The sequence below is a fragment of the Oryza sativa genome, chromosome 12 (assembly GCF_034140825.1).
Source record: "Oryza sativa Japonica Group chromosome 12, ASM3414082v1".
Taxonomy (NCBI): domain Eukaryota; kingdom Viridiplantae; phylum Streptophyta; class Magnoliopsida; order Poales; family Poaceae; genus Oryza; species Oryza sativa.
Window position 1 is genome coordinate 2142101 of NC_089046.1, and position 23731 is coordinate 2165831.

The window sequence follows — 23731 nt, forward strand, 5'->3', positions numbered from 1 at the left end:
GGGGGTTTTAATGCACATTCTGCTTGGAATTCTATTCGGGAATTTCTGGGCGTGACATTATATGTGCACGATACCTTTCGGCGCATGCACGACTACTTTCTGCCGCACCGATGCAGCCTCTTTTATTCGCGTGCGATACGAGTATTTGCCCGCCATTTGCCGCATACGACCAATGTAACTTTCGGCGCCGATCAGGCGTACCCACCATGCCCCGCCACGTTCACATGTCAGGGATATCACTCGATTTTTTGCGCCTATATAAGTCACCTTAACGAGTGAGGCCTCACAGTCTTTCAGAACTCAGTCACATTCAGTACTCTCTTCCCCACTTGCTTCATTACAAATCCTACCGGCTTTCGTCAATGGCTAGACGCCGGGGTGTTGAGGATCCGAACTGGCGTAGCGATTCTTGTGTATACCTACTACCACATTGGTGCCAGCGTCCTCTCTGCCTATGCGGTGATCGATGCCAACTAATGGCTTCGAGGAATCCTGATATTCGAGGAAGGCGCTTTTTTAGGTGCCCTAACTATGACCGTGAGGTATTTTATTATCTGCATATGCTTATTCATTCCGTATGGGCAATCGCTTTATTCTTCGTAACACTACTCTATTCGGCAGACCCGCACTACGGCTTGCGCATACATCGAGTGGGTCGATACAGAAAATCCCGTTTTCGACCTAACCACTTGTTTACAAGAAGGTCGCTGGTATTTCGCATCCGAAAGTACTGAGCAATACTTACAGAGAAAAGCGGCTTATGAACGACAATGTCGTGAACAACAGAGCGACTGGCGGGTGCTAACTACGGCACTCCCTCCATGGGAAGCCCGTCCAAGATGCAGGTGTGGTGATCGTTGTCAGGTTCTTCGTTCCATAAAGCCTACAACATTGGGTCGAAGGTTCTTTGTTTGTCCAAATATTCTTGACGACGATTTCATGGTAAGAATATTTTGATTACATGAATCCTTATTTTCTCACAATATTTACTAACTTTGCTCGCTTTACATCTATTCTTTCCTCCTAGGAACCACCAAGGAGATGTCAATACAAAGAATGGATAGACACCAGAAGGGTTCTAACTCCACCTTGCCGTGTTGTGTAGCTTGAACTACCAGAGCAATACAGGGTTACTAAAGCGCGTTTTGAGAGAGGAGAGGGATACTCACGTAGGGGTTAGCTATTATCGGACAACTTGGCATATTGAAATTTCTACTGTCATGCTTCCTTGTCCCATTACTACATCGTCGTTGTGTTCAACTATTGCACTACCTCCCTCCTAGTTCAAATCTAATATCATATATGTAACCGCAATGGAAATAGTTGTATCATGTTCAAATTGTACTACTATTTCTTCATGTTACATAATTCTCCTTGTTTAAGTCCATATAATGTTTCTACAACCGAGACTGCGATAGGCCTATTAATTATCCGAGTACTAATACGTCGAATAAGTTACAAAATAATACCTTCCTTAACATATGAAATTGCGAAACAACCAACTTCAATACATTTTTATAACAATATTAACAAGTTTTACCAATAAATACTTCTTTATTTATTATTAACATAAAATAGAAAAATCGTTTGGCCGTACTTTTTGCATCTGGGTCCCTTGCCGCCCTCTACTGGGGCAGCAAGGGGCCCAAATGCAAAAAGTACGAGCGCAACCTCTTTATGGGCGGCAAAAATTGCAATTAGCCCCTTGCCGCCCTCTGGGGGTAATTGCAATTTTGGCCGACGGCGGCAGACGGCACGGTCGACCCGCCGTCTGCCACGTCAGCTTGCCGCCCACCACTGGGGCGGCAGGGTCTATTTTTGTATTTTTTTTGGCCGATAGATTATTTCTGTAAATATTAAAAAAAATCTAAAAATGAAAAAAATTCGTGCTACACTGCTACTGCTCCGGTGCTCCCTCATCTCCTTCTCGATTCTTCTGCTCCTCCACCGAGAGCGGGGCGAGCAGGCGAGGCCACACGATTCTCCTCTCCCTTGCCGCTTCCAACACCAAGTCTCGCCGTGGCCAGGACTGAGCTAGGGTTTGCGTGATCTTCGGGAGGAGGGAGCAGGAGAGAGTTCGAGGAGGAGGAGGAGGAGGAGAAGATGATCGAGGTGGTGCTGAACGACCGGCTGGGGAAGAAGGTGCGGGTGAAGTGCAACGAGGACGACACCATCGGCGACCTCAAGAAGCTGGTGGCGGCGCAGACCGGGACGAGGCCCGAGAAGATCCGCATCCAGAAGTGGTACAACATCTACAAGGACCACATCACCCTCAGGGACTACGAGATCCACGACGGGATGGGCCTCGAGCTCTACTACAACTAGACACCGTGCCTCTGGTAATTTCAATTTTTCAGTTCTTGTTTGGCCCTTCCTTTGATGCTAGGTAAGGTTCTTGGTTGATCAAATAGTGTTGTGGATTGAGAATTGAGGACTAGGTACGCTTAATTTTGACTAGGAATCATGAATTGGGCGGCCTTTATTTGGGTATCAAATGTTCCGCTTTGGCCAATTGATTAGGATGATTCTTTCTGGTGTTGTAGTCATTCGTGTCCTCATCATTTGTCGAATAGAGGGATATGATGAATTCTCGCATGCTGACTGATTACTGGCGACGTAATTAGGAGGATTAATTGTGCGCTCCTGTAATTCTACATTCTTTGGTTCCAATGTAAGTTGTGGGTCAATCAACTAGACATTGATGACTGGATATTTGCTGGTACTGTTAGCTACAAAATGGGTCTAGATTATTTTATGATGTTTCATGTTTGTAATGACCCCTGGCAAATTGTGTTGTATTCATTGGTGTCCCCAATTTCCCCTCTTGTTATCTTTGTCAACTGTTGGTTGGGTTTTAGCTTTGTGGCTTTAGAAATTTGTGAGGATATGCTCAACACCGTGTGGTGCCTTCCCCCTCCCAGCCTGTATTTAGAGATTTCACTAATTCAGTCATTTAGTGCATTTTCCAATGCATAGCATTTGTTTCTTGTTTGAATGCATTAGAATATCGAGATTGGCAGGTTAATTAGGGTGTAATTTGAGAATCTCTTGGGACCTGAGTTAGTATAGGGTTGTCTTGGTTTGTTGGCTAGTTATGATTAATATGAATGAACATGTAAGTATGTAACCATGTGCCATAAATATGATGTCCAGGAAAGGAAAATCCTGGTAGCCGGTACATTCAGTACTGGAAAAAAAAATCTGATTTGCAAGTTTTGCTGTTCAGTTATTGTACTTACATTAGCTTTTTTATGTTGCATAAGACAGAGGTGCAGGCTGAAAACCATAGAAGCAAGCATCCTCCTATTTTATTATGTTGTATCCTTATAATTTCAAATAGTTTCATCTGTTTTTGGTGTTGTCGGTTGTGGCCAGTCACTCATACATCATTATTTTATCACATATTCAGTTGTTCATGCATTGCGAGTTGTCTAGTTGTTGATATTGGAAATTGTAGCTAAACGCACTGTGGATAAAATAGTTTGATTAGTGGTGTTATTCTTGTGTTGATGGTCGCATTATCCTTCATATTCCTGTGATGATGTTTAAACCTATAGTTTCCATTCCTTTGGCATGTAATGGGTTAGCATCGATATGCCAAAGTAACTTGTTGAACTTTGAGCATGGACACAAAAAAACCTGGCATATAGGCGTTTAAGAAATTGCTTTGTCCTTTTCTGTAGCAGCATGCTAGTATTGACTGGATATAGCTGAATGGTTATATGGATGAAGCAGTTAGCATTTGATCACATGTATAATGATCACACCTGAGGCCTGACAAATCTGGTTTTCCACTGGCTGCATCATAGCTTGTGTTAGTTACTGGAGAAAGATCTGAAAAAACGAACCACACTTGTTGCTGATTTTGTTCAACGAAAGTGTTCTCTATGGACTGCGGAGCAGAACAATTTATACAAATGGGCTAGTTGGTGAATGCTTGAATTCAAGTATGCCACATTGAACAATAAACTGGAGATGCACTCCTACCTGATATTGATATGTATAAGTATATGGACTGTTTGTTTTGTTCCCCTATCTAGAATTATTCACTTTTATGCTTCTATTGTTGTAGGAAAGGCTAAATCAACTTTGGTATGCAAGTATGATACCAGGGAAACCACAAACCATTTCACATGTTACTGTTAGCATGTTTTTTTTTTTTTTGCTGAGACGTGTGATTATATGCTTTTGTATTTGTTTTTTTTATCTCAACTAATATTTGTTCAACTGCAATGCAGGCTGGTCTGAATTCTAGTCTCATGGATGGCGATCTGTTGATTATATATGCCCATTTGAGCGGCCAGCGTCCGTAGCTCATATATAAAACTCTAGTGAGCTGTGTAGTTCGTTGTGCCTATGACTGTTAACTTCGAATATGTCGTTGTAGTATGATCAACCAGCAGATGTGTTGTATTTGAGGTTCTGCTACTCTCATAACATAAATAACATGTTATGAAACTTTGATCAAGTCTCAGTATCCTGCTCGTCCTAGTCTTCTTACTCCATCTGGCGTGCATTGCAACTTGGATTCTGATTAACTGTCTGCTACTCTTGAAAGCTGCACTCGACTGCTGCAGCTGAGCGCAAAAGGATCTTAACGATTAAACCTTGCTTCGAGCACCCAGAACAGCAGTAGTACGGGTTGAGCCAGGGAGGAAACCCAGATGTAGTCCGATTCTAGTTCAATTTGCAGCCCAAGTTTCAGCAGTTTTTGATCGATTTTGCTAGCTCCAGTGATCGCAGAGATATATTTTCGGCGGTGTGCAGGCAGAAAACGGCAAACTGCTCTACCGTTTCCACTCGCGGGAGGCCGGGTGCCGGGTGCCGTGCACCGCATCCTCCTCCCGCTCGCGATTTCGCAAACCAAACCCAAACCGCGGGAGAGAGAGCAGCAAAACCACCCAAATCCCCAATTCCGACCCCAAATCGCACAGAAACCCTCCCCATGGCGGACGCCGCCGCCGACGACGATGCGCCTCCCTCCCCACCCCCTTCCGCGTTCCACCCCGCGTCCGCCGATACCCCCATGTCCGACGCCACCCCATCCGCCGCCGATACCCCAAATCTCCCCGACACCCCCGCCTCCGCCTCCGCCGAACCCGAGACCCCCTTCTCCGACGCCGCGCTCGCCGATGCATCCGATGCTGATGCCTCGGGCGTCGCCGCGCCACCCGACGACGACGGGACCAACCCGTTGGGCGGCGCCATGAAGCACATGGCCCTCGCGCCCCCGGCGCCGCCGAGCAAGAAGTCCAAGAAGAAGAACAGCAACAGCGTCTGGACCAGGCCCAACTCCCGCAAGGGCAAGAAGAAGGCCAAGCAGCCGGCCAACGCCCTCGCCGGCGGCAGCGGCGGCGCCAACGGCCGCCTCCCCAAGCCCTCCAGCGGCGAGGATGAGCTCGTCCTCACCCCGGCGCCCCGATTCGCCGCCGAGCGCAACGACGACGCGCCCGATCGGCCCGTGCTCCTCTCCCGCGTCTTCAAGTCCGACAAGGTCGAGGTCTCCGACGACCGCCTCACCGCCGGCAGCACAAAGGGCTACCGGATGGTGCGCGCCACCCGCGGCGTCGCTGCCGGCGCTTGGTACTTCGAGGTCAAGGTCCTTCACCTCGGCAGCACCGGCCACACCCGCCTTGGATGGGCTACCAACAATGCTGACATCCACGCACCCGTTGGCTACGATGTGTTTGGATTCGGATACCGCGACATGGATGGCACCAAGGTGCACAAGGCATGGAGGGCCAATTACGCTGAGCAAGGCTATGGCGATGGCGATGTCCTCGGCTTCTACATTCATCTTCCTGACGGGGAGCTGTATGAGCCCAAGCAGCCCTTCCTGGTTCACTACAAGGGGCTTCCTTTCCGCGCAGAAGCTCCCAAGGCGGCTGAGCAGAAGACGCCGGATCCAGTTCCTGGTCAGTACCATACTACCATTGTGTTTGACTCTACACTTTTCAATAGACTAGTGGTAGATTGTCAGCCAGGAAAACAACAAATGCTATTTTTCATGAAACAACTTGGTATGAACTAGCAATTTCACAGATAAAATTCTGTGTAATAACAAGGATGCAGGTTTCATGATGTTATATGCAATACTTGGCATAATGTAGAATTTGTACCAATTACGGAATTACCAGTAGTAGATTTTCATTTTAAAGTGATTTAGGATTCAGGATTTAGGATCCTGTTCCTGGTGAGTGCCACCGGTGTTACTTCATGTGTTTTAGTGGACTAGTTGCAGATCACCGTGCTAGGAAAATAACACATGCTATGTTTCACAAAACAAATGGGTATGAACTAGCTATTTCACAAATAACATTCTGTACATAATAACAAGGGTGCACATCTGATGACGTTATATGCAATACTGTGTGCCAATTACCAATGGCAGAATTGCATAAAAAAATAAGTGATTTAGGTTTTAGGCAGTGTTTTTATAGATGCATGGTTATACAACAAACATTACAACTTCCAATGGTTAAAGGGTGATAGTAGTGCACTTGTCCTTACAAAACTGAAAAGTACAGCTAATAAGCTTCATCGGTCTTTTGCATTCTGTATTGCTCAGTTTCACGAGTTTGTAGTAAATATCTCAATCCCATTGGTCAGCTTGGGGGGATTGTTTTGATGTTTCCTATTCAACCTTTGAGAAAATTCTTGATCCCTGTTTGGACACAAGGTTACCTACATGTGTGTCAGTAGTCACTATATCTCAATTGCACAAACTAGATAGTTTTCACTCACTTCTCTTGAAATCATTTCCAAAGCATAGTGTTCTGTACCAAGAAATATAGTTATTGCATATCTTCATCTGTATTATTGGAGGCGCTTAGTGCAGAAGCATAATGCCATAATATGGTAATGGTGAGTGCAACATACAGTTCATAAGTCAAAATGTACACCAGGAAAGCAAAGGAAGCAGCTTATGTTACTTGAGTGATGCTATCTTGAGAATGTAAACCAGAAAAGCAAAGGAAGCACAACATGAAAATGTAACGATTTGCTTCTGCAGCAGCCTTACAATATGCATAACTTATTAATTTGCCACTCAATCAAAGACAAGAAATATCCATGAAATGTAACAAAATTTACCTCATTGTCCTGTTCAAGAGTATCTATATCTTCATCTGACGATACATTCTATAATATTTATACTGAACTATAAATACTTATATTTTTCCGTTCTGTGATTTGTCTACATCACAAGTACAACATAAGATACTGTACTAATCCTGATCTCAAGGTCTCCCTCCTACATCAAAGAGGTTACCTTGGGTGTTTTTACTTATCCAGTCAACATTCCACCTTATCTTGCATTATATTATGCCTACTTGAATATGAAAGACACTACAGTAAGATTTTAGTTGCCACAAAGGCACTAATTGAAAAGTTTCAATATTAGATATTCAGTGCAGGTATCCTGTAATAGGTGCACATTAATATCTTCCACTAGATCTCTCTGTCTTGCCTACATGGTCTTTTTTGTTTAAACAGAAAAGGGGTTACTTGTTTGTTTTTCGCATACAAAGTCAGGGTCCTAACAATGATTGTTTTGCAAAGTTGCACTATATGACACTTCCTACTTTGTAGCATCCATTGTTTTATCTGTTCAACCTCTCACTGGTTTTTCATCAAATAATCCATTTTGCAAATGCAGGTAGCGAGATATGCTACTTCAAGAATGGGATATGCCAGGGCACTGCTTTTGTGGACATTCCTGGAGGGCGGTACTACCCAGCTGCGTCAATGTATACACTGCCTGACCAACCAAACTGTCAAGTCAGGTTCAACTTTGGTCCCAATTTTGAGTTCTTCCCAGAAGATTTTGGAGGTCGATTGATTCCTCGACCAATGAGTGACGTGCCTTATAGACCATTTGAGCTGGCGAATGGCGGGCCTGCTGAAAATGGTACTGCTGAAAAAAACATTTAACTGCAGTGAAAATTCTGCTTTAGTTATGTAGAATAGAGCATAATCATGTAATCCGGTTAAAGAGCGCGCAGGCTGATTGGTTAGTTTGTCTGGTTATTAAATATTTTATCACCTGAGGTTCTTCTGGTTTGGCCATTTGACCTTCGTGTAGCAACGCATGGCTTCAATCTTTCCCATCAACGCATGGCTTTAATACTGTTAACACAAGATTTCGTCAATAATGTTTGACAGAATCTGATACGTCAAATATTTATGACACGCGCGGTCCGCTCTGTGTGTGTATCTGATACGTCAAATATTTGTGGCAATACAAGGATAACAGCATTTATGCTTGACGATACTCAATCTGGGCTTCTGGGGTAGCCAGGTAGTTTGGAGAACCTTTGAAGAAAAATATATCGAAATAGCAATATCATAAATGATAACATTTTGGACACCGGTGCAGTCTCCAAGTAAAGAAACACAATGTTTGCAAAGCACCGGACCCTTAATTTTCAATGTTTCATATCTTAATCTTAAATAAACAAATACAACAACCAGCTTCATCATTCTGCGAGATAACAGTGTTGAGCTTGAAGACAAGTGATTTTCAAACATAAATATGGAATTTGAAAAGCCTATGCTGAAGCACACTCACAAATTACAAAGTAACAGGTGACTTTTTGCATAGTTTTAAATGCATGTACATACCAACATGAGAGAAATAACTTCAACTTGAGTGCCATTTGATTTTCAGATGGCTACAGGCCAGATCGTTTTTCACTCTGCTCAATGCCATATCTCGATGCTGCAGCAATGAGGTCATGCTAGGTTCACTCCTTTTGCGTGCCATTTTCCGGGAGATGTTCTTCCATTTTGATTCAAATTCACAGGCTGCACACAAATAATTCAGTAAATAGGAATTCTTACGTAGTAGTGCAAACTTGAAAAGGGAAACATTCATTTCATTTCGATGCAAAAGATGCAGATGGCACCTGAGTATCTAAAGCACATAGACAATGTTAATGTTTCTCTGTGCAGAAAAAGAGGTAACAATAACTAAATGTTTCTTTATGCCAAAGAGTCAATGAACATAGAAACCTTGATGAAACACTAATTATATAATACTAAACAAAACAAGAAAAGAAGTGACCAGTACAGACAGTCATGTTGTCAAATTGTTTTGGTATGGCTAAATAAACATAGCTTCCTAGGGTAACATGTCAGAAAAGTACCAACCTATGATACAAAATAATTTCAGAAAAAATGAAATGACTCCCTAAATCAAGTGAAAACTGGAAAGGAAAAGTTGCACTTACAAGCTAGAGCACTATATGGCTATACGCAATTCTAGTAACATCTCAACCAAGTCTGAAGCTGTTGGAAAATGATGGTTACAATCAATAACCTTCACTTCTGTTGACAAATCCTTCAATAAGGCATGCGAGATTCCATGGCCTTCCAGCAGAGGAAGCTTTGGCACCACCTTTTAACTCACCATTATGTTGTCTCAGGCTAGAAATAATAAAAATACTTTCATCAACACACGATTACCATTTCAACGTGGTACGACTAAAGATGTACTTTCTTTGTTTCATAATGTAAGACTTTCTAGCATTGTCCACATTCGTATAGATGTTAATGAATCTAGGCATATATATGTGTCTATATTCATTAACTTCTATATGAATATGGGCAATGCTAGAAAGTCTTACAATCTGAAATGGAGGGAGTATAAATTTACTTCTCATCTTTGTACTTTCTAAGTTCTAACCATGTTAAGTGCTATGTATTCCAACAAGAACCGATGATCAACACACAAAAAAAAACCCCATATATTGAAGCATGTATACAAGCCTGCCTGAGCAAGACAACTACGAGTAGAATATTTCAAGGCAACTACAATTTTATACACGAATAAAAGGACAAGCTTTGGTATGCCCAACGAGTAACACAGTTCTGCTTGTAAATCACAGCGTCATAAATTGAAGATAGGTAGAAACAAGAGCAGGCAACAGCTTATTCAGTAGAAAATATTATGCATGTTTAACATACATTGCTAAAAGTAGAACAAATTAAGGTTTAATCCATGCTCATTTTTTTTTGAAAGGAATCAATCCATGTTCAATTATCTTCACTAAAGGGACTGAACAATAACCTGAGCTTCATTTGTTTTCCCAAGTCCTAAAAAAGTACTAAATATATGAAAATCGCAAGGATTTCAGTCCAATTGTCATCCGAATCATGTAACTTTCAGGCCTAATATCACATCTCATAGTGTTAACAAAACAATAGCGATAAATTGGGGGCAGTATTTCAATCACTAACTGGCGGAGCCACCATAACCCACAGAATCTTCTGAAACAGCTCTAGAAACAGTGAATCAAAGGGATTCGGGGAATCACCGGCGAGGGAAATCGGTGGTGACGCCGACGTAGGTGCGGGAGATCCGGGAGGAGGCGATGAGGTAGACGCACCAGCCCAACGCCGCCTTCCCCTTCGCGGCCTCCGCCGACGGATTCCCGGGCGCGCACGAGGCCGAGGCCAAGGCGGCGGCGGCGGGCTCGCCGGATTTGGGAGGAAGAGCGCGAGGGATCTTCGCCGATCGGAAGGTAGCGGAGAGATTCATCTCCCACCTCGCCGGCGGAGGCGACGACGCCGTGGGGAAATTTTCGAATTGGGCTATTTTTAGCACGTGAGTTTTAGAGGGCCGTGGGGCGTGTTGGACATGGGCCGAATGGACAAATGGGCCGTACCGAAATGTGAGCCTAATTCGACACGGCCATTTTAAGCCTGGAAAACGTGGATTTTTTCATTTTTAAATTTATTTTTTTAATATTTACAGAAATATTATATCGGCAAAAAGATTTACAAAAATAGACCCTACCGCCCTCTATTTGCGCGGCAAGCTGACGTGGCACATGGACACATGACAGTCGTTTTGGGAAGCTATGAATTTTGCACGTGGCCCCCTTGCCGCCCTCTGTCTAGGCGGCAAGGGGCCACCGTGCAAAATTCGTAAGGGCAACAAGGGGCTCAGATGCAAAAAGAACTAGCCAATTGCTTTTTTGGCAGGGCCAAAATCACATTTAGCCCCTTGCCGCCCTTACAGAGAGCTGCAAGGGGCTTAGCGTAAAATGCGCACAAGTCATGACGCCGTGTGCCACGTCAGCTTGCCGCCCAAATGGAGGGCGGCAAGGTCCATTTTTGTAAATCTTTCCGCTGATATAATATTTCTGTAAATATTAAAAAAATAAATTTAAAAATGAAAAAAAAAAATCAAAAACGTGCGTAGAAAATGAATTCCGGCATGCTTCGCACGTGTGAAAATATGTGATAAATCAGAAATCTACGTGATGGAATTCGGATGATTATATTGCAGAGGTTGCACGTGCCAAATTACCGTGCATATACTAGCTGGGAAATGGCATTCTGGTACGTGTAGGGAGAAGACTCGTTTGTGCCAACTCTGAAGCTGGGGTTTAGGTTGTCATGAAGGGCAAAAGAATTAGGCACTAGGTGAGTGTTAATCAGAGGGTGGTTAGGCAAAGCAACCCTGGAAAGTTTTTCCAAATGTGGAATGCAAACTCGCAGCATGAAAGATAATTGGGCGCTAATTGCCTCTGCATTACAGTGTGAGCATTTTGTGGATGAAACCATACGGATCGTATCCTCGCTGTTCCTCATCCGAGTCTGACACTAAGATGTTCAGTTAACAGGTTGATGTGAAATACTTTTTTCGCGAACGTGCAGAAGGATTGCACGTCAATATATTAGAAGAAAACAATTATAGTTACACAACACAATCAGCCAGACCGGCTTATGCCAGAGGAAGGGAGAAAATGCAAAATAAAAGGCTGAAGCTTAGAAAACTACGGCGGCTAAACACAAACTCCAAACAACGAGAATGGGCCGAGCCACGCTACACTCCTGACAAGTTCCCAAAAGCAGCAATACTAGCTAAAGCCACATATGACCAAGCCACATATGGTTATGTTCCTTCCACAGTTGCCAAGAGACTAGGAGCACCAGGGAGTCGAAGCCAGCGCGGAGATGCTCAGGTAAGCAGGCCCTGGAGGATGGCTACCAGTCCTAGAACCAGTTTTTTCATTCGTGTCCGAAAACCCCTTCCGACATCTGGCTAAATGTCCGATGTGACACCCAAAAATTTTTTTTTTCGCGAACTAAACACACCCTTAGGTGGCATGCACGAAATGAGGGGATATCCCCTCGAGGGATGAAATCACTTTTCCATTTTAAAGGATATGACTTAACGCGTACATTGTCAGAAAATTGGGCATTCGTTGATGTTTTCTCTTTTCATAGTAGAACAAAGCAAATTACCGATTGTTCTGTTATAAAAATGGACAAACTACATATTTTCACCGTTCCAGCTCCCCATTCTTATTCCCTTCTGCACCGGCCAAAACGCTGAACATTACAACTGTCGTTTGTTCATGGCGCTGTAATTCCTAGTACAAATACATTTTTACACCTCTCGCAGGATAAACTATTAGTGGCTTGCATCAGGCGCGCTGCTTCTTGCCACTAGGTAGATCATCATCATAATGCCCACCATCATCCCCTCCATCTTTGTCACCTTTCTTCCTCGCAAGTATCTTGTTAATCTTGTGTAGGTCATTCGTGAGCTTCTGGTCCTTGTTCTGCTTCCTCGTCTTCCTGCCATCCTGCATCTTCACTCCAAACTGGAATGCAGCTTTCGGCATCGCTTCCTTCTGGTCGTTGTATTTGGCCCACTCCTCTTCCGTCTCAAAGTCCCACCTATGAAGACGCCCCTTAGCCTGCAAAGGAATCATAGTATCATACATTAGAATGAATTTGGCAGAGTCAATCAAGGACCATATCATCCTAAGAGATGCAAGGCAGCTACAAGCTTATAGGAGAAATTTGGACTTTTACATCTATGTAATTTGGCAGAGTCAGCCCCAAATTTCTTGGAGAAAGTTACTGTCAGCTATCATAACAATCAGGGCATAGAACCCACTTGGTTTGCAGCCTATGCACACACTTTGGAAATCAAGAAACAGCAGGATTTTTTAAAGATGGCAAACTGGTATTTCAGACATAATTCAACAAATCATCGATGCTCTAGAACTATGGAGTAACCGGGCCAATCCCAACACCAGAGCAAAAATCAATCTCTGGTCTGAGACAATCAGATGAGGTTAATGTAATTTTAGCTTCTTGTAATTTTTTGTATATTTTCCTCCTTCTATCTCCTTTCCCTTTTTTTTCTTTTTTTCCTGCTTCACCTTTCTTCAGGCAACTCTGTAACCGTTCATTTCTATCAATGAAATGGCTATGAGGTAGAGCTGGCTCTACCTTCTTACATAAAAGAAAAATATATTATAACGAATTTGGAAATAGATGGTAAAATATTTTTTAAAAAGTACAGTAAACATGAGCTCAAGAATTCCGCAAAAGCAAGTTATGTCTGCTATTGTGAAGGGAAACAGGAAAAAAAAAGCATTCAGAATACAGTACTCTCACTTACCCGGCCACCCATGTCCATCTTCGACAAATCATCTTCTTCATCGCTGCCTGCAATCTCATGATTATACTCCTGATAACCAGGATAACACTCGGAGTAACTATCTGAGATAAAATTAGGATCTTTCTCCCGTGAATCTTTTTCCCTCAGCTGCTTAAGCCTTTCATCATCACGTTTGAAAACAGAACCAAGACCTCTATCTTTATCTGCTTGAGTCATCAACCTTGGATCCTGGGCTATATTTGGATCAGCTAATACATCATAGTCCTGAGTGCTTTGTTGCATGTACTGTTCTGGATAAGGCATCTGTTGTTCACCATACTGATAGCCTGACCACTCCCCTTGATATCCAGCAGCTACCATTTGAGCTTGAATAGCATCGTATCCATTCTGAAATCATAAGAGGCATTAACTTTTAGGAAATACAGGTCAAGAATAGAACATACTAATAATTAATGGCTATTTCAGTAGAAGGTACAACTATGGGCAAAAAAAAAATTTAGTTTGTCTTGAACATTGGACATGCATAGCTCAAATTTTACTTTAAGCACAATGGAACCGGAGTTACTAAACACTAGCTGGATTACCGTTTGTGGCCAAGCTTGAGCAGGGTCCGATGGTGGGATGGGCCCATAGACAGGTTTCTCTTCAGTGAAATAGGACTGCTTTTGATGGTTATGTGGGGACTCATCCATATCTTCAGAGACAGGGCTATGGCTCATTTCCTTGTTAGGAACAGAATAGTCAACTCCATCTCCAACAAAAATGTCATCTTCATCTGCTCTAGCAACAGGAATAGACTGTTCCTCATTCTTGCTTAAGTTATTATTTCGAGGGGGTGGCGGCGGCGGCATGTCCTTTTGAAATTGATGTTTCAGAGAAGAACCTGTTTGGCCAGGTCTGGCTACCTCATCATAGTCACCACTTGCTAAACTGTTATTCCCTGCAATATAACAAGCATAACAAGAATCAGGATAATCTAATTTCATCGAGCAAAGCAAGTGCAGATATGGATGAGAGAGTACATACATGCAAATACATTAAGTGAACTAATTAATCCGTTCAGAATCTAAAGTAAACGTGTAACATATGGTCATAACTTAAATACCCAAACTTAAATTATTGACAGAAGACTATAAATCAATTGTAACAAGACTCAACCATTGTGGCAAAAAGTACCAAATAATACTTTTCTATTTTTTCACAATGTAAGTGCTCAGCTTCCAAACAAATCATTTTATATTTTCCTGATGTCACTTAGTTTTTCAGTCAACTTCCACTGCACAAAATCCATTTCAATTTTCAAGTAACATACCTTTTGTGTCCCTCTCCTTTTTCTTTTTCTTCAAGACTTTCCCAGATGATCCAAGTCGAAGGTATGACATGATTTTAGCAATCCTATCAAGTACAGAACCATCCACACTGACAGTTACCATCTCCTGCAGAAGCAAGAAGAATACTGAGGAAAATGATAAGTTTCGGGAAACTTCAATGTGGTATATGATGTATTGCCATAATACCTCTGGAACAGCGCAATCAGCTTTGCTCCTGTGAAGAGTTGTTGGGATATCATTGGTAAGTCCATCCTCCTGGTTTCATTAATGAAATTAATTACTCTTCCGCTAAAACCCATAGTTCAAATCAAAGCAGGAATGATGGAAAAAATTATTTGCAAATAGCATCAATCAATAGTACTGGACATGCTACGAGATGATGAGAATAGGTGATGAAACACCATTACTCTTACTCTCAGAAAATCATTTGGAAGGGTGAATCCAGCAAATGAAACCATTAGCATCAAAAATATGATCTAGTGATGAATTCAGACATGTAAGTTGGATTGTGGTCATAATGAAGGTTCTGCATATAGTAATCATTGAAGCTGTGATGCATCACAATCACAATTTAAATGTGCACAACATAAAAATCATTGCAGATATGTAAGCATGTAACAGCAATACTATATAGTCTATTAATATAATATTGGAAGAGTTTTTTTCATCCTTCCTCTCTTTCTTCTCTTGTTTGCATATTGCGAAGTTAATTGAGAGCTTGAGCATGTTGATTACTGTACTCCAGATGATGAGCAGAGAAACAGACAATAATATATCATGAAACATAGGCATGCATCACGCATATTATAAAAGCTGATAAAATAGTAGAAATTGACAAATTAGCTGATAACATAGCATAGAGTTGACAAATTAGAAATTGAAATAACAATAACGTTTTTTTACAAAATAGTAGCATCATGTTTAGTACGGATGAATTCTGATGAGTGATGAAAATAAAATAATATACATATCATTTTATTAAGGAAAATGGTCACCACCACCACAAAAATAAAAGTAATTAACATACAGAAAGCACTAAAATGGGGAACTTTGAAGGAGGTACCATGTTGTAAATAAATGCCATCCGACCAGGAAGAAACATTTCATTCTACTTTATGATGCTTTGTGGCTTTATGATCCATTTATAGACAGACTGCAATGAACCAATAATTGCTTTTAGTGTCCATTACATGGTCGATAATAGAAGAAGCAAACACCAATTCTTTTATAAATTAAAAGGAAATCCACCTTTGCAGTTGCAGTGCGGAATGAGACTGCCTGATCTTCTTTTGTTGACCTGTACAACACAAGTTCACAGGTTAAATATCAAATATGTGTATCCTAGTTAAATACTAACTTACGATGTGCATCCAGACAAGGATGAAGGACATGAGGCCAAACTTCATAGTGCTACATCCCAAATCATGAAATGCTTATAAACAATTATTGTATTATTCCAATGACAGTCCTGATTTTTTTAAGATAATACAAATCCAGATTTAATACTGTACAGGAAATCATGTTTAACTGAGAATGATCCAGCGGCCACTATAAAGCATAGCAAAATTATAAATAATTCCAATGCACAGAATAATTCTGCCCGACAGTATTCATAAAGAAAATAGGAAACCATCCACCATAAAAACACCTACTAAAATTCTAACAAAAGAAAAATGGATATCTCTTAACTTCACCTCACAGTTACAAGGAGGACTAGGCCTAAAAAAGCTTGACAATTTGTTGTGTCATATAATAATTATTGGAATCAACTCCCCACTTTCTTAAAAATTATGCAAGTGATAATCACTGTAATATATTACAGCATTTGAAATGAAGCATGGATCTGACAGCTTGTCCTTAATCCATATGACTACTCCCTCCGTCCCACAAAAATTTGATTCCTAGGGTCGATCATTTGTCCCACAATAAATCGATTCCTATGCCAGAGATCGAGAAACACTAATTGCATCTTTATCATTTTCCCTGTGTTGTGTTGTCCACCACCCACCGGGTGAATTAAAAAAATGAAATCAACGCATCATCTCCAGTGAAGGGAGGCTGAGGAAGTAGTTGGGCACGAATTTCGCAGGAACTTTTTTTATGAAAAGTGCTAATCATGGTTGTACTTGATGAGGGTGTTTTGGTCTTTTGTTGCTTGGACTAAAACTGCATTGGGCTTCTAGGATTCAGTTTTACCTGGGATGGAGGGAGTACAAAACTACCAGGAAAAAGGTATGATCAAATGGTATGAAACTAAAACTGCAGTATTGTGGGAAATACCTTGTCTGTGTATCCTTCCCATCCTCTGCATCAGGCTTCTTTTCTATTTCACTTCGTACTTTGTGAAGTAGAGCATAGTCCAAACCTTTGACCAAATGTGTATGTTCCAAATCACCTTTAAGACACAAAGTGAAATTAAATATCAATCAACATGATAGTTCAGAAGAAAGACAAAAAAAAGTTAAAGAAAAAGTGCCAGCCATCTAAGTCTCCAAATCTACAACAATATATCATAGTCTTAAAAAACATGTCCAACTGAACTATCCACCTTTAGTTTTGAGCTATCGAACCTCATTCCTTGACTGCATACTACTGACTGACTAGGTCAAAATACCAAGTATATGATAGCTCTATATATTTCAAATTAAAAAGGAACCTAAAAATCAAGCAGCTATTTGAAACCGCGACAAGTTTGTGGACATAAAACAGTTCCAAAGAAAGATTCAAATTCTCATTTCCACAGATGTCATAACCAAACTATGTTAGAATTTTAACCGTTTGTGCAGATCTATGAGCATTTGTCTATACATAAATGAAGTGTTTAAAAAAACAAGTCACAACATAAATTGTTCCCAAAAGGATGAAAAGCATTTTCTTACAAGGAAAGAGTATAACACTGTTGCACTACCAACCTCCAAGATATTTGCTTTTCTCAATAGATATCTTGTGTACATCTGCTAGCCTGTAATACGAAAAATTGCAGACGTTGAGTTCCAGAAGAGCATATAATAAACCAAGCAAAGAAAATGTCAGCCAAATGAGACCTGTGGTCTGTTACCTTAAATCTGCTCCGGGAGGTGCCACAGCATGAAATGAACCAAGCTCTGTAGGTTCATAGTCAAGGTTTTGATCTTCACGGCACTCCTTAGCACGATCTCGATACCTAGGTGTCTCTGGTTCTTCCTTTTTCTCCTCTCTGCATGGGAAAATAAGGGAGAATTAGGTTAGCCAAATTGACTTGCTCCCTAAAACCCTAAAATGCCGGAAGTAGTTTTAGTTGCATCTGATTTATCAGTGGGGGGTTCCCATCCTAGTGGAGCAGTGCAAGAGATGACAGGGTGTCAGGGCCACACCAGTAAAAAAAATGGGGATTTTTATTAAGTGCACAAAAAACTGGTACTTAGGTGGCCAGGTTTAGTCTCTGGTTTAGCCAGACCCACGGGTGTGCAAAAACTCATTCTAGGTCGAAGAAGAAGATTTCTATTAATCAATCAGTTTATCACTTCCTGCTTTGACATGATTACAGATTCTGCAAACTTGACTTGAAATGCAGCCAAAAGGGCATGGATTATCCTCCTATGACTACAATGGATCTGAGTACCAATAGCCACTTCCCCTAAGTGTAAGGAGAGCATGAATCCTAGATTTCCAAAACTTCCTTGGTTTAGCACTTTAGTGTTTACCATTTAAACGCTGTTCTTCTGGATCAACAGCTTGTGATATGTATATACTCCTACAACAAAATATGATATAGAAGACTAGTACTACTACAAGTCTACAATACAGACATTACATAAGGGCAGTCGGGTAATTTTTTTCAGATTGGTAAAGAAATCACCACTGCACCTAATTATTTTCTTTTTATAGTAATGCAAGGCAGTGTATTGAAAGTGAACGAAAGATCTAGTTAAGTGGGATGGTTCAGTGAGTCAGGTCACTTGCATGATTCTTTAGACCCTAATCACTGTCTAACAAGGTGGCTATAAGATTAACTGCAAGAACAACGACTTCAGTCGTTTGTTTTGATTACAAAAATTCATGACACCATACTACTACATAGAATCTGGATCTCAAAAACTATTTTACAAGCAAACAGTAACTATACCATCAAATGTTGCAACTTCTTCTTTTTATTTTTTTGACAATCTACTTTTAATAAATTTCTCCTACAGTCCCAAAACATACAGATTTTGTTTCTACCTCGAATCAGTTACATCTTTCTAAGTGAAATGATACTTACTTCCGCCGCATCAGCTTCTCCTTGTAGTAGTTCTTCTTGGACGACATCTTGTCCAATAAGCCCTAGGAAGCCGGCGGTGCGCAGGGTCAGCGACAGGGCAATGAAACCGACGTGGTTAGGAGGCGGCAGCGCGTAGCCGCCGGAGACGAGGCAAGCTCATGGGCAAGGGGGCTTCTCGCTGGCGCTGAAGTAGACGAGACGACGACGACGACGGGGGAAAGCGGTGCGGCGGCAGAGAAGAGAGGTGGGGGAGCGCAGCGCCGCGGCGGCTTGGAAGGCGAGTGCGTGGAGGAGGGAGAGGGAAACGCGCGAGGTTGGCCGCGGCGGCGCCGGAGTAGCAAACGGTAGTGGATGGGAGCCGAGGCGGGTCGGAGGGAGGTGGGGAAGGAAGTCCGTCTGATTTGCGCTTGGGCCGGCCGCGAGCCTGTGGATGAGATGGGCTATTGGGCCCTTTCATCTCCAAAGAAATCGGCCCGCTATCCGAACGAACGGAGGATTCGTTCGCGCGTTTGTTTGGAAAATTGCCTCCTCCTCCTCCCATCTGCCTTCCCTTGTCGATCGCACATCACCCCCACGAAATCAGCTGTCATCCGACGACGAGGAGGAGATCAACCACCACCCCACGCACGCCACATCTCCACCCACCAACGCGGCTGCCTCCTCCTCCGCCTACAGGCGCGCTGGATTGGACAATATTCCCCGCCTCGACTCCTCGAGCCATCCAGGGCCTGTGTGAGGTGACGGTGGCCGGCGCGAGAGAAGTCGAGTGTGCCGTGTGTCTGCAGGATTTCGTGGCGGTGGACAAGCTCAGGATGATGCCCTGCTGCCACACCTTCCACCAGCGCTGCATCTTCGACTGGCTCCGGCTGGCGGCTGCGATGCATCTGCTCTCTCTGCCGCCGCCCCCTCTGCCCACACAGCACAACAGGAGGATGATAAGATTGGGTGCCCGGAGCCAGGGGCGGAGCCAGGTGTGGGGCAGCTTGGGCCCGGGCCCCACACCTGGCAGAAAAAATATCAAGGAATTTACTAATTTTTCTATTAAAATTCGTTCAAGAAGTTTATACTCTAGTGATTAAGCCCTACTTTTGATATAATCCTGGCTCCGCCCCTGCCCGGAGCTAGGAGCGACCCTGCTGATGAACCGGCTGAGGATCCCCCGGGGCTCCAGCTAACAAGGCAAATAACAAAACCTGAACAAAACTCCCTGCCACAGTTTACCAACCCAAGGACACTCGCAGCTAGCACCCAAAACAGAGACCAATCCCTACTCTTGCTAGACGAAGGTCGTTGATCGCTTCACGAACTCCAGGGTCGGAATTTCTTCAGCCTTCAGAAGTGGCTTCCACTGCAACAACAGACAAATCACGCGCAGGGGAATTGCTAATGGAGATGAGACAAGTTTGCATCTAAAAATCATATCATTTCTGAAAGACCAAAGCAACCAACACACAGCTGCAACCGCAAGTAACATGCATCTGATTCTAGTTTTTTTGGAGCTATCATTCCCAATGACTCTGGCGAAGAAATCCTCAAAACTTTGAGGTAATCTAGCCCAACCACAAGCATCTCTACAAATACAAGACAGCAATAGGGCAGCTAAAGCAAATATGCACAGCATTTCCAATTTCACCACACAGTTGACAAAACTCTGAACCTGCCCACCCTCTCTTCTTCAGTTGAGCAGCTGATTGAATCCTATCTCTAATAGCCAGCCAAATGAAGTGCTTTTGTTTTGAGGGAGTGGGGGAACTCCACAGGGCAAAGTGATCATATTATACATTGATTTAGGCGAATAGGCCCCTTTTTTTGTCTACTGCCGGATCAGTATATCAGGTTCATCGGACACTACAGGACTGTTCTCTCAACTAGGGAAGATAACTCCAGCCATTTTTCTAGATCCCCAGAGTTGAAAGACCTTCTGAGAGACAGCACACCCATCCCCTGGGTAATCACCTCTCTTAGCAGCAATGTTTTGTTGGTGCCAAATTATAACTTAGGAAAGGTAGTTTTCGATGGATAGTTTCCAACCCAGGTATCTCTCCAGAAATAGTTGTGATCCCCCCTCCCTGCAATCCAAGTAGAACCCATCTCTTGACTCTGATCAAACCTTGCCAGAATTTCAGCTCTCATTGTTGTTAGTTGTAGCCATGTCAATTATGCTAACAATCCTTGTTCTGTTGAATTGAATAAGTTTATGCTAAAAGATAACTGAAGTCTAATTTAACAAGAAATGCGTGTAGCAGATGTTGGGTTTCTTTTGTGGTTTAACTGAATATTGCAGACTGGGGGACTGAATAACTGGAGTATAGAGAAATTAGGCCAAATACTTGAAGGAAATATCCCAGGATAAGCAACAAAAGAAGAAATGTTTGAGGTTTGATGAAAATAATTAGGGACCTTTTTAACTGACACAACAGTTTTAAGACAGATTGTATAAAATGTGCACAAGAAGGTATAAAGAATTTAGCTTATGGGGAAACCGACATGTTAACAACTCCTCCTGACTCTCAATAACCCCTCCTTCCTGTTCCGGAGTGTAAATCCTATCCTTTCTTCTTCTACCATTAGCCTTAGCATGGAAATACTTTATGTTATTATCACCATGATAAATCTTGCGTTCCACTCGAGACACTCACGACTATGATTGATCCGATCTTTCGATGAGTTGAAGATAACTACGATTTGAGAGAAACGTTGACGACCCAACTACAACCATACGAGATGTTGTTGTGTTGCGCCTTAGCGATCGATACACCTTTCCGTGGGTTGTTGATCTAGCCAGTGTAGATCAACCTTATTCCTGCAAGCAAATCGAGAAAACAAGCAAGAACTAGATAAAAACAATCTGAATAGCAAAATAGGAATTAAATACAAATGATAAATTAGGGTTCTGTAACGAGCAAATCAGCAATCTAATCGACCACAGGATTACACGGCAAAGTAGTGAAGCTAAACTTTAATCTAAACAAAAACCAAAAAACCCTGAAGAGGTACCTAGCTATTTAAGGGGGTGGGAGGATGACCAAGGGGTCCCTATGGTCGTGCTCCACCTGGATGGGGTGCACCCCACATGGGCTCCACTTAGGCTGGGATCCCAAATGAAGTTACATGCTTATAGACCCATTATGAGTGACGTAACACTTTGTTCATATGATTGCGGCCGACTGAGATGGAATTTGGAGATGAGGTTGGATCCATTTGAAAGAGGACTCCGATAGCTTTCCATTAAGTACTCACGGGCCCAAAACGGAGCACATATGCACACCTGGCGGCTGTTTGAAATCAGCACTCTAGCAAGTGGCCGAATCGGATTCCAGCACTTGGTGGATTTTATCGTGATGTCTTCTTGTTGATTCACAATGTGAGCAATGATTGTATCTATAGTAGTCATAGTCACATCATCCTCCTCTTCTTCATGGAAAAACGTCATCGGTTTTTTCATATGGTGTTCATCGCGTAGTGCATGATCTTGCCCGTAGAAGTGTCTACAAGAAAACAAACGCAACAAAATTTTATCATGTAATATCATTAGTTCTTTAGCAAATTGTATTAATCTCCTATGAAACAAATGTACCTAATAATTGGAATGTACTGCAAAGTATGTAGGAACTACATAGATATAATTCTCTTGCAGCTCATCTCGCTCCCCTTCTTCATAAACAAAGCATTGACATGATACTTTTTCAGTGGCACAAAGTAGCAACATTGAGCGATCTTGTCGCTCCCCTTCTTCAAAACCAACCTGTTTCTTTAAATCAAAACAAGACAAACTCGAGATAATATGATTAGCAATAACATCTCCCTAGCGTCCATGTTTTATCCACATCTACATGAGGTTCTAAATCCGAACAGATGTAAACTCTATGCACCAAATATATTCCTTTACCATTATATTCACCAAAGATATGAAAAATAGCATTAGTCGGACATGGCAAATTAGACTTAGCAAATAATTTCTCCTTAAAATTATCGAGCTCACAAAAGTCATCAAACCGAACATAGCCCTAAGTATTTAAAGAAGAAAGCAATTCACGTTCCTCTACTTCATGAGAAATGTGAAAAACATGCTTAAAATCAGCACAGAAAGAACTCACACTAGAAATAGCACGGTTATTCACTAGTTGTGGCATTGATATAAGTGAAGCATTATCACACAATTCTTTTTTATCACAAGGAACATCAAACAAATCAACTTGTGACAAAAGAATGTCAACAATTGGTTCCACTAATAGTTGCTCTACCATAGCATGAAGAGTGGACATGTGCAGCTCATCTTGAGAATATCCACCTTCATTTATCTCAGCACCATTTAATTTACCTTGCAAACTTTTTTCAAACATTGTAGGTGCTTCATACTTCTCCGCTTTCTTATCAAGAACATTAGTCTCCTCCTTTTGTTGATTGTTTTGAACTCCCTGCAAAACGTTAGTAACAGGAGACACAAAAGATTGCTCCTCCAATGTTTGCACATCATCATTGCACAAGGAAATAGGAGATTCAGAAACAACAGATAAATCACATTGTTCATGCTTTCTCGTATTTGATATGAAATCTTGTAAAATTTTACTCTTAACGCTACGAGCAAGCATGAATAAGTGTCTATGATTATATGCCACATTAGCAAGCATAACCTGAACTTCAAAATTGAGCCCATTGAAAAATCTACGCATTGTGTTTTCATTGCACTCTTTTAGACCACTATAGATGATACAAACTTGAGTAAATTTTAGT

The 23731-nt window shown here is 42.0% G+C and overlaps 3 protein-coding genes, 1 long non-coding RNA gene and 1 pseudogene across 4 annotated transcripts; 2 read left to right on the top strand and 3 right to left on the bottom strand.

Moving 5' to 3' along the window:
* The first annotated feature begins 1929 nt into the window (after positions 1-1929).
* On the top strand, positions 1930-4468 carry LOC112936086 (ubiquitin-like protein 5). The gene is made up of 2 exons (XM_015763897.3): positions 1930-2339; positions 4239-4468. Exon 1 carries the CDS (start codon positions 2104-2106, stop codon positions 2323-2325), a length of 222 nt encoding a protein of 73 aa, XP_015619383.1. The 5' UTR covers positions 1930-2103; the 3' UTR covers positions 2326-2339; positions 4239-4468.
* On the top strand, positions 1930-8067 carry LOC4351479 (protein TRAUCO). The gene is made up of 3 exons (XM_026022227.2): positions 1930-2339; positions 4239-5915; positions 7658-8067. The coding sequence occupies exons 2-3, from the start codon at positions 4946-4948 to the stop codon at positions 7930-7932; spliced, it is 1245 nt and encodes a 414-aa protein (XP_025878012.1). The 5' UTR covers positions 1930-2339; positions 4239-4945; the 3' UTR covers positions 7933-8067.
* LOC136354748 (uncharacterized) lies at positions 6356-8174 on the bottom strand. Its single transcript, XR_010738503.1, has 2 exons — positions 8045-8174; positions 6356-7912 (listed from the first exon to the last, which is right to left on the bottom strand). It is a non-coding gene; the product is annotated as an uncharacterized lncRNA (long non-coding RNA).
* Positions 8175-8400: 226 nt separating this feature from the next.
* LOC4351480 (structure-specific endonuclease subunit slx1) lies at positions 8401-10585 on the bottom strand. Its single transcript, XM_015763900.3, has 3 exons — positions 10317-10585; positions 9320-9426; positions 8401-8805 (listed from the first exon to the last, which is right to left on the bottom strand). The coding sequence occupies exons 1-3, from the start codon at positions 10538-10540 to the stop codon at positions 8642-8644; spliced, it is 495 nt and encodes a 164-aa protein (XP_015619386.1). The 5' UTR covers positions 10541-10585; the 3' UTR covers positions 8401-8641.
* Positions 10586-12193: 1608 nt separating this feature from the next.
* Positions 12194-19350, bottom strand: LOC4351481 (suppressor of mec-8 and unc-52 protein homolog 2-like; annotated as a pseudogene).
* Between the last annotated feature and the right edge of the window lie 4381 nt (positions 19351-23731).

Bases quoted from the DNA above. Each gene is read 5' to 3' on its own strand.
- LOC112936086 (XM_015763897.3), top strand. From the start codon at position 2,104: ATGATCGAGGTGGTGCTGAACGACCGGCTGGGGAAGAAGGTGCGGGTG.
- LOC4351479 (XM_026022227.2), top strand. From the start codon at position 4,946: ATGGCGGACGCCGCCGCCGACGACGATGCGCCTCCCTCCCCACCCCCT. The intron at 5,916-7,657 runs GTCAGTACCATA...TTGCAAATGCAG, and splicing joins GACGCCGGATCCAGTTCCTG to GTAGCGAGATATGCTACTTC.
- LOC4351480 (XM_015763900.3), bottom strand. From the start codon at position 10,540: ATGAATCTCTCCGCTACCTTCCGATCGGCGAAGATCCCTCGCGCTCTT. The intron at 9,427-10,316 runs GTGATTCCCCGA...TATTATTTCTAG, and splicing joins ACCACCGATTTCCCTCGCCG to CCTGAGACAACATAATGGTG. The intron at 8,806-9,319 runs GTTATTGATTGT...ATTTGTGTGCAG, and splicing joins ATTTGTCAACAGAAGTGAAG to CCTGTGAATTTGAATCAAAA.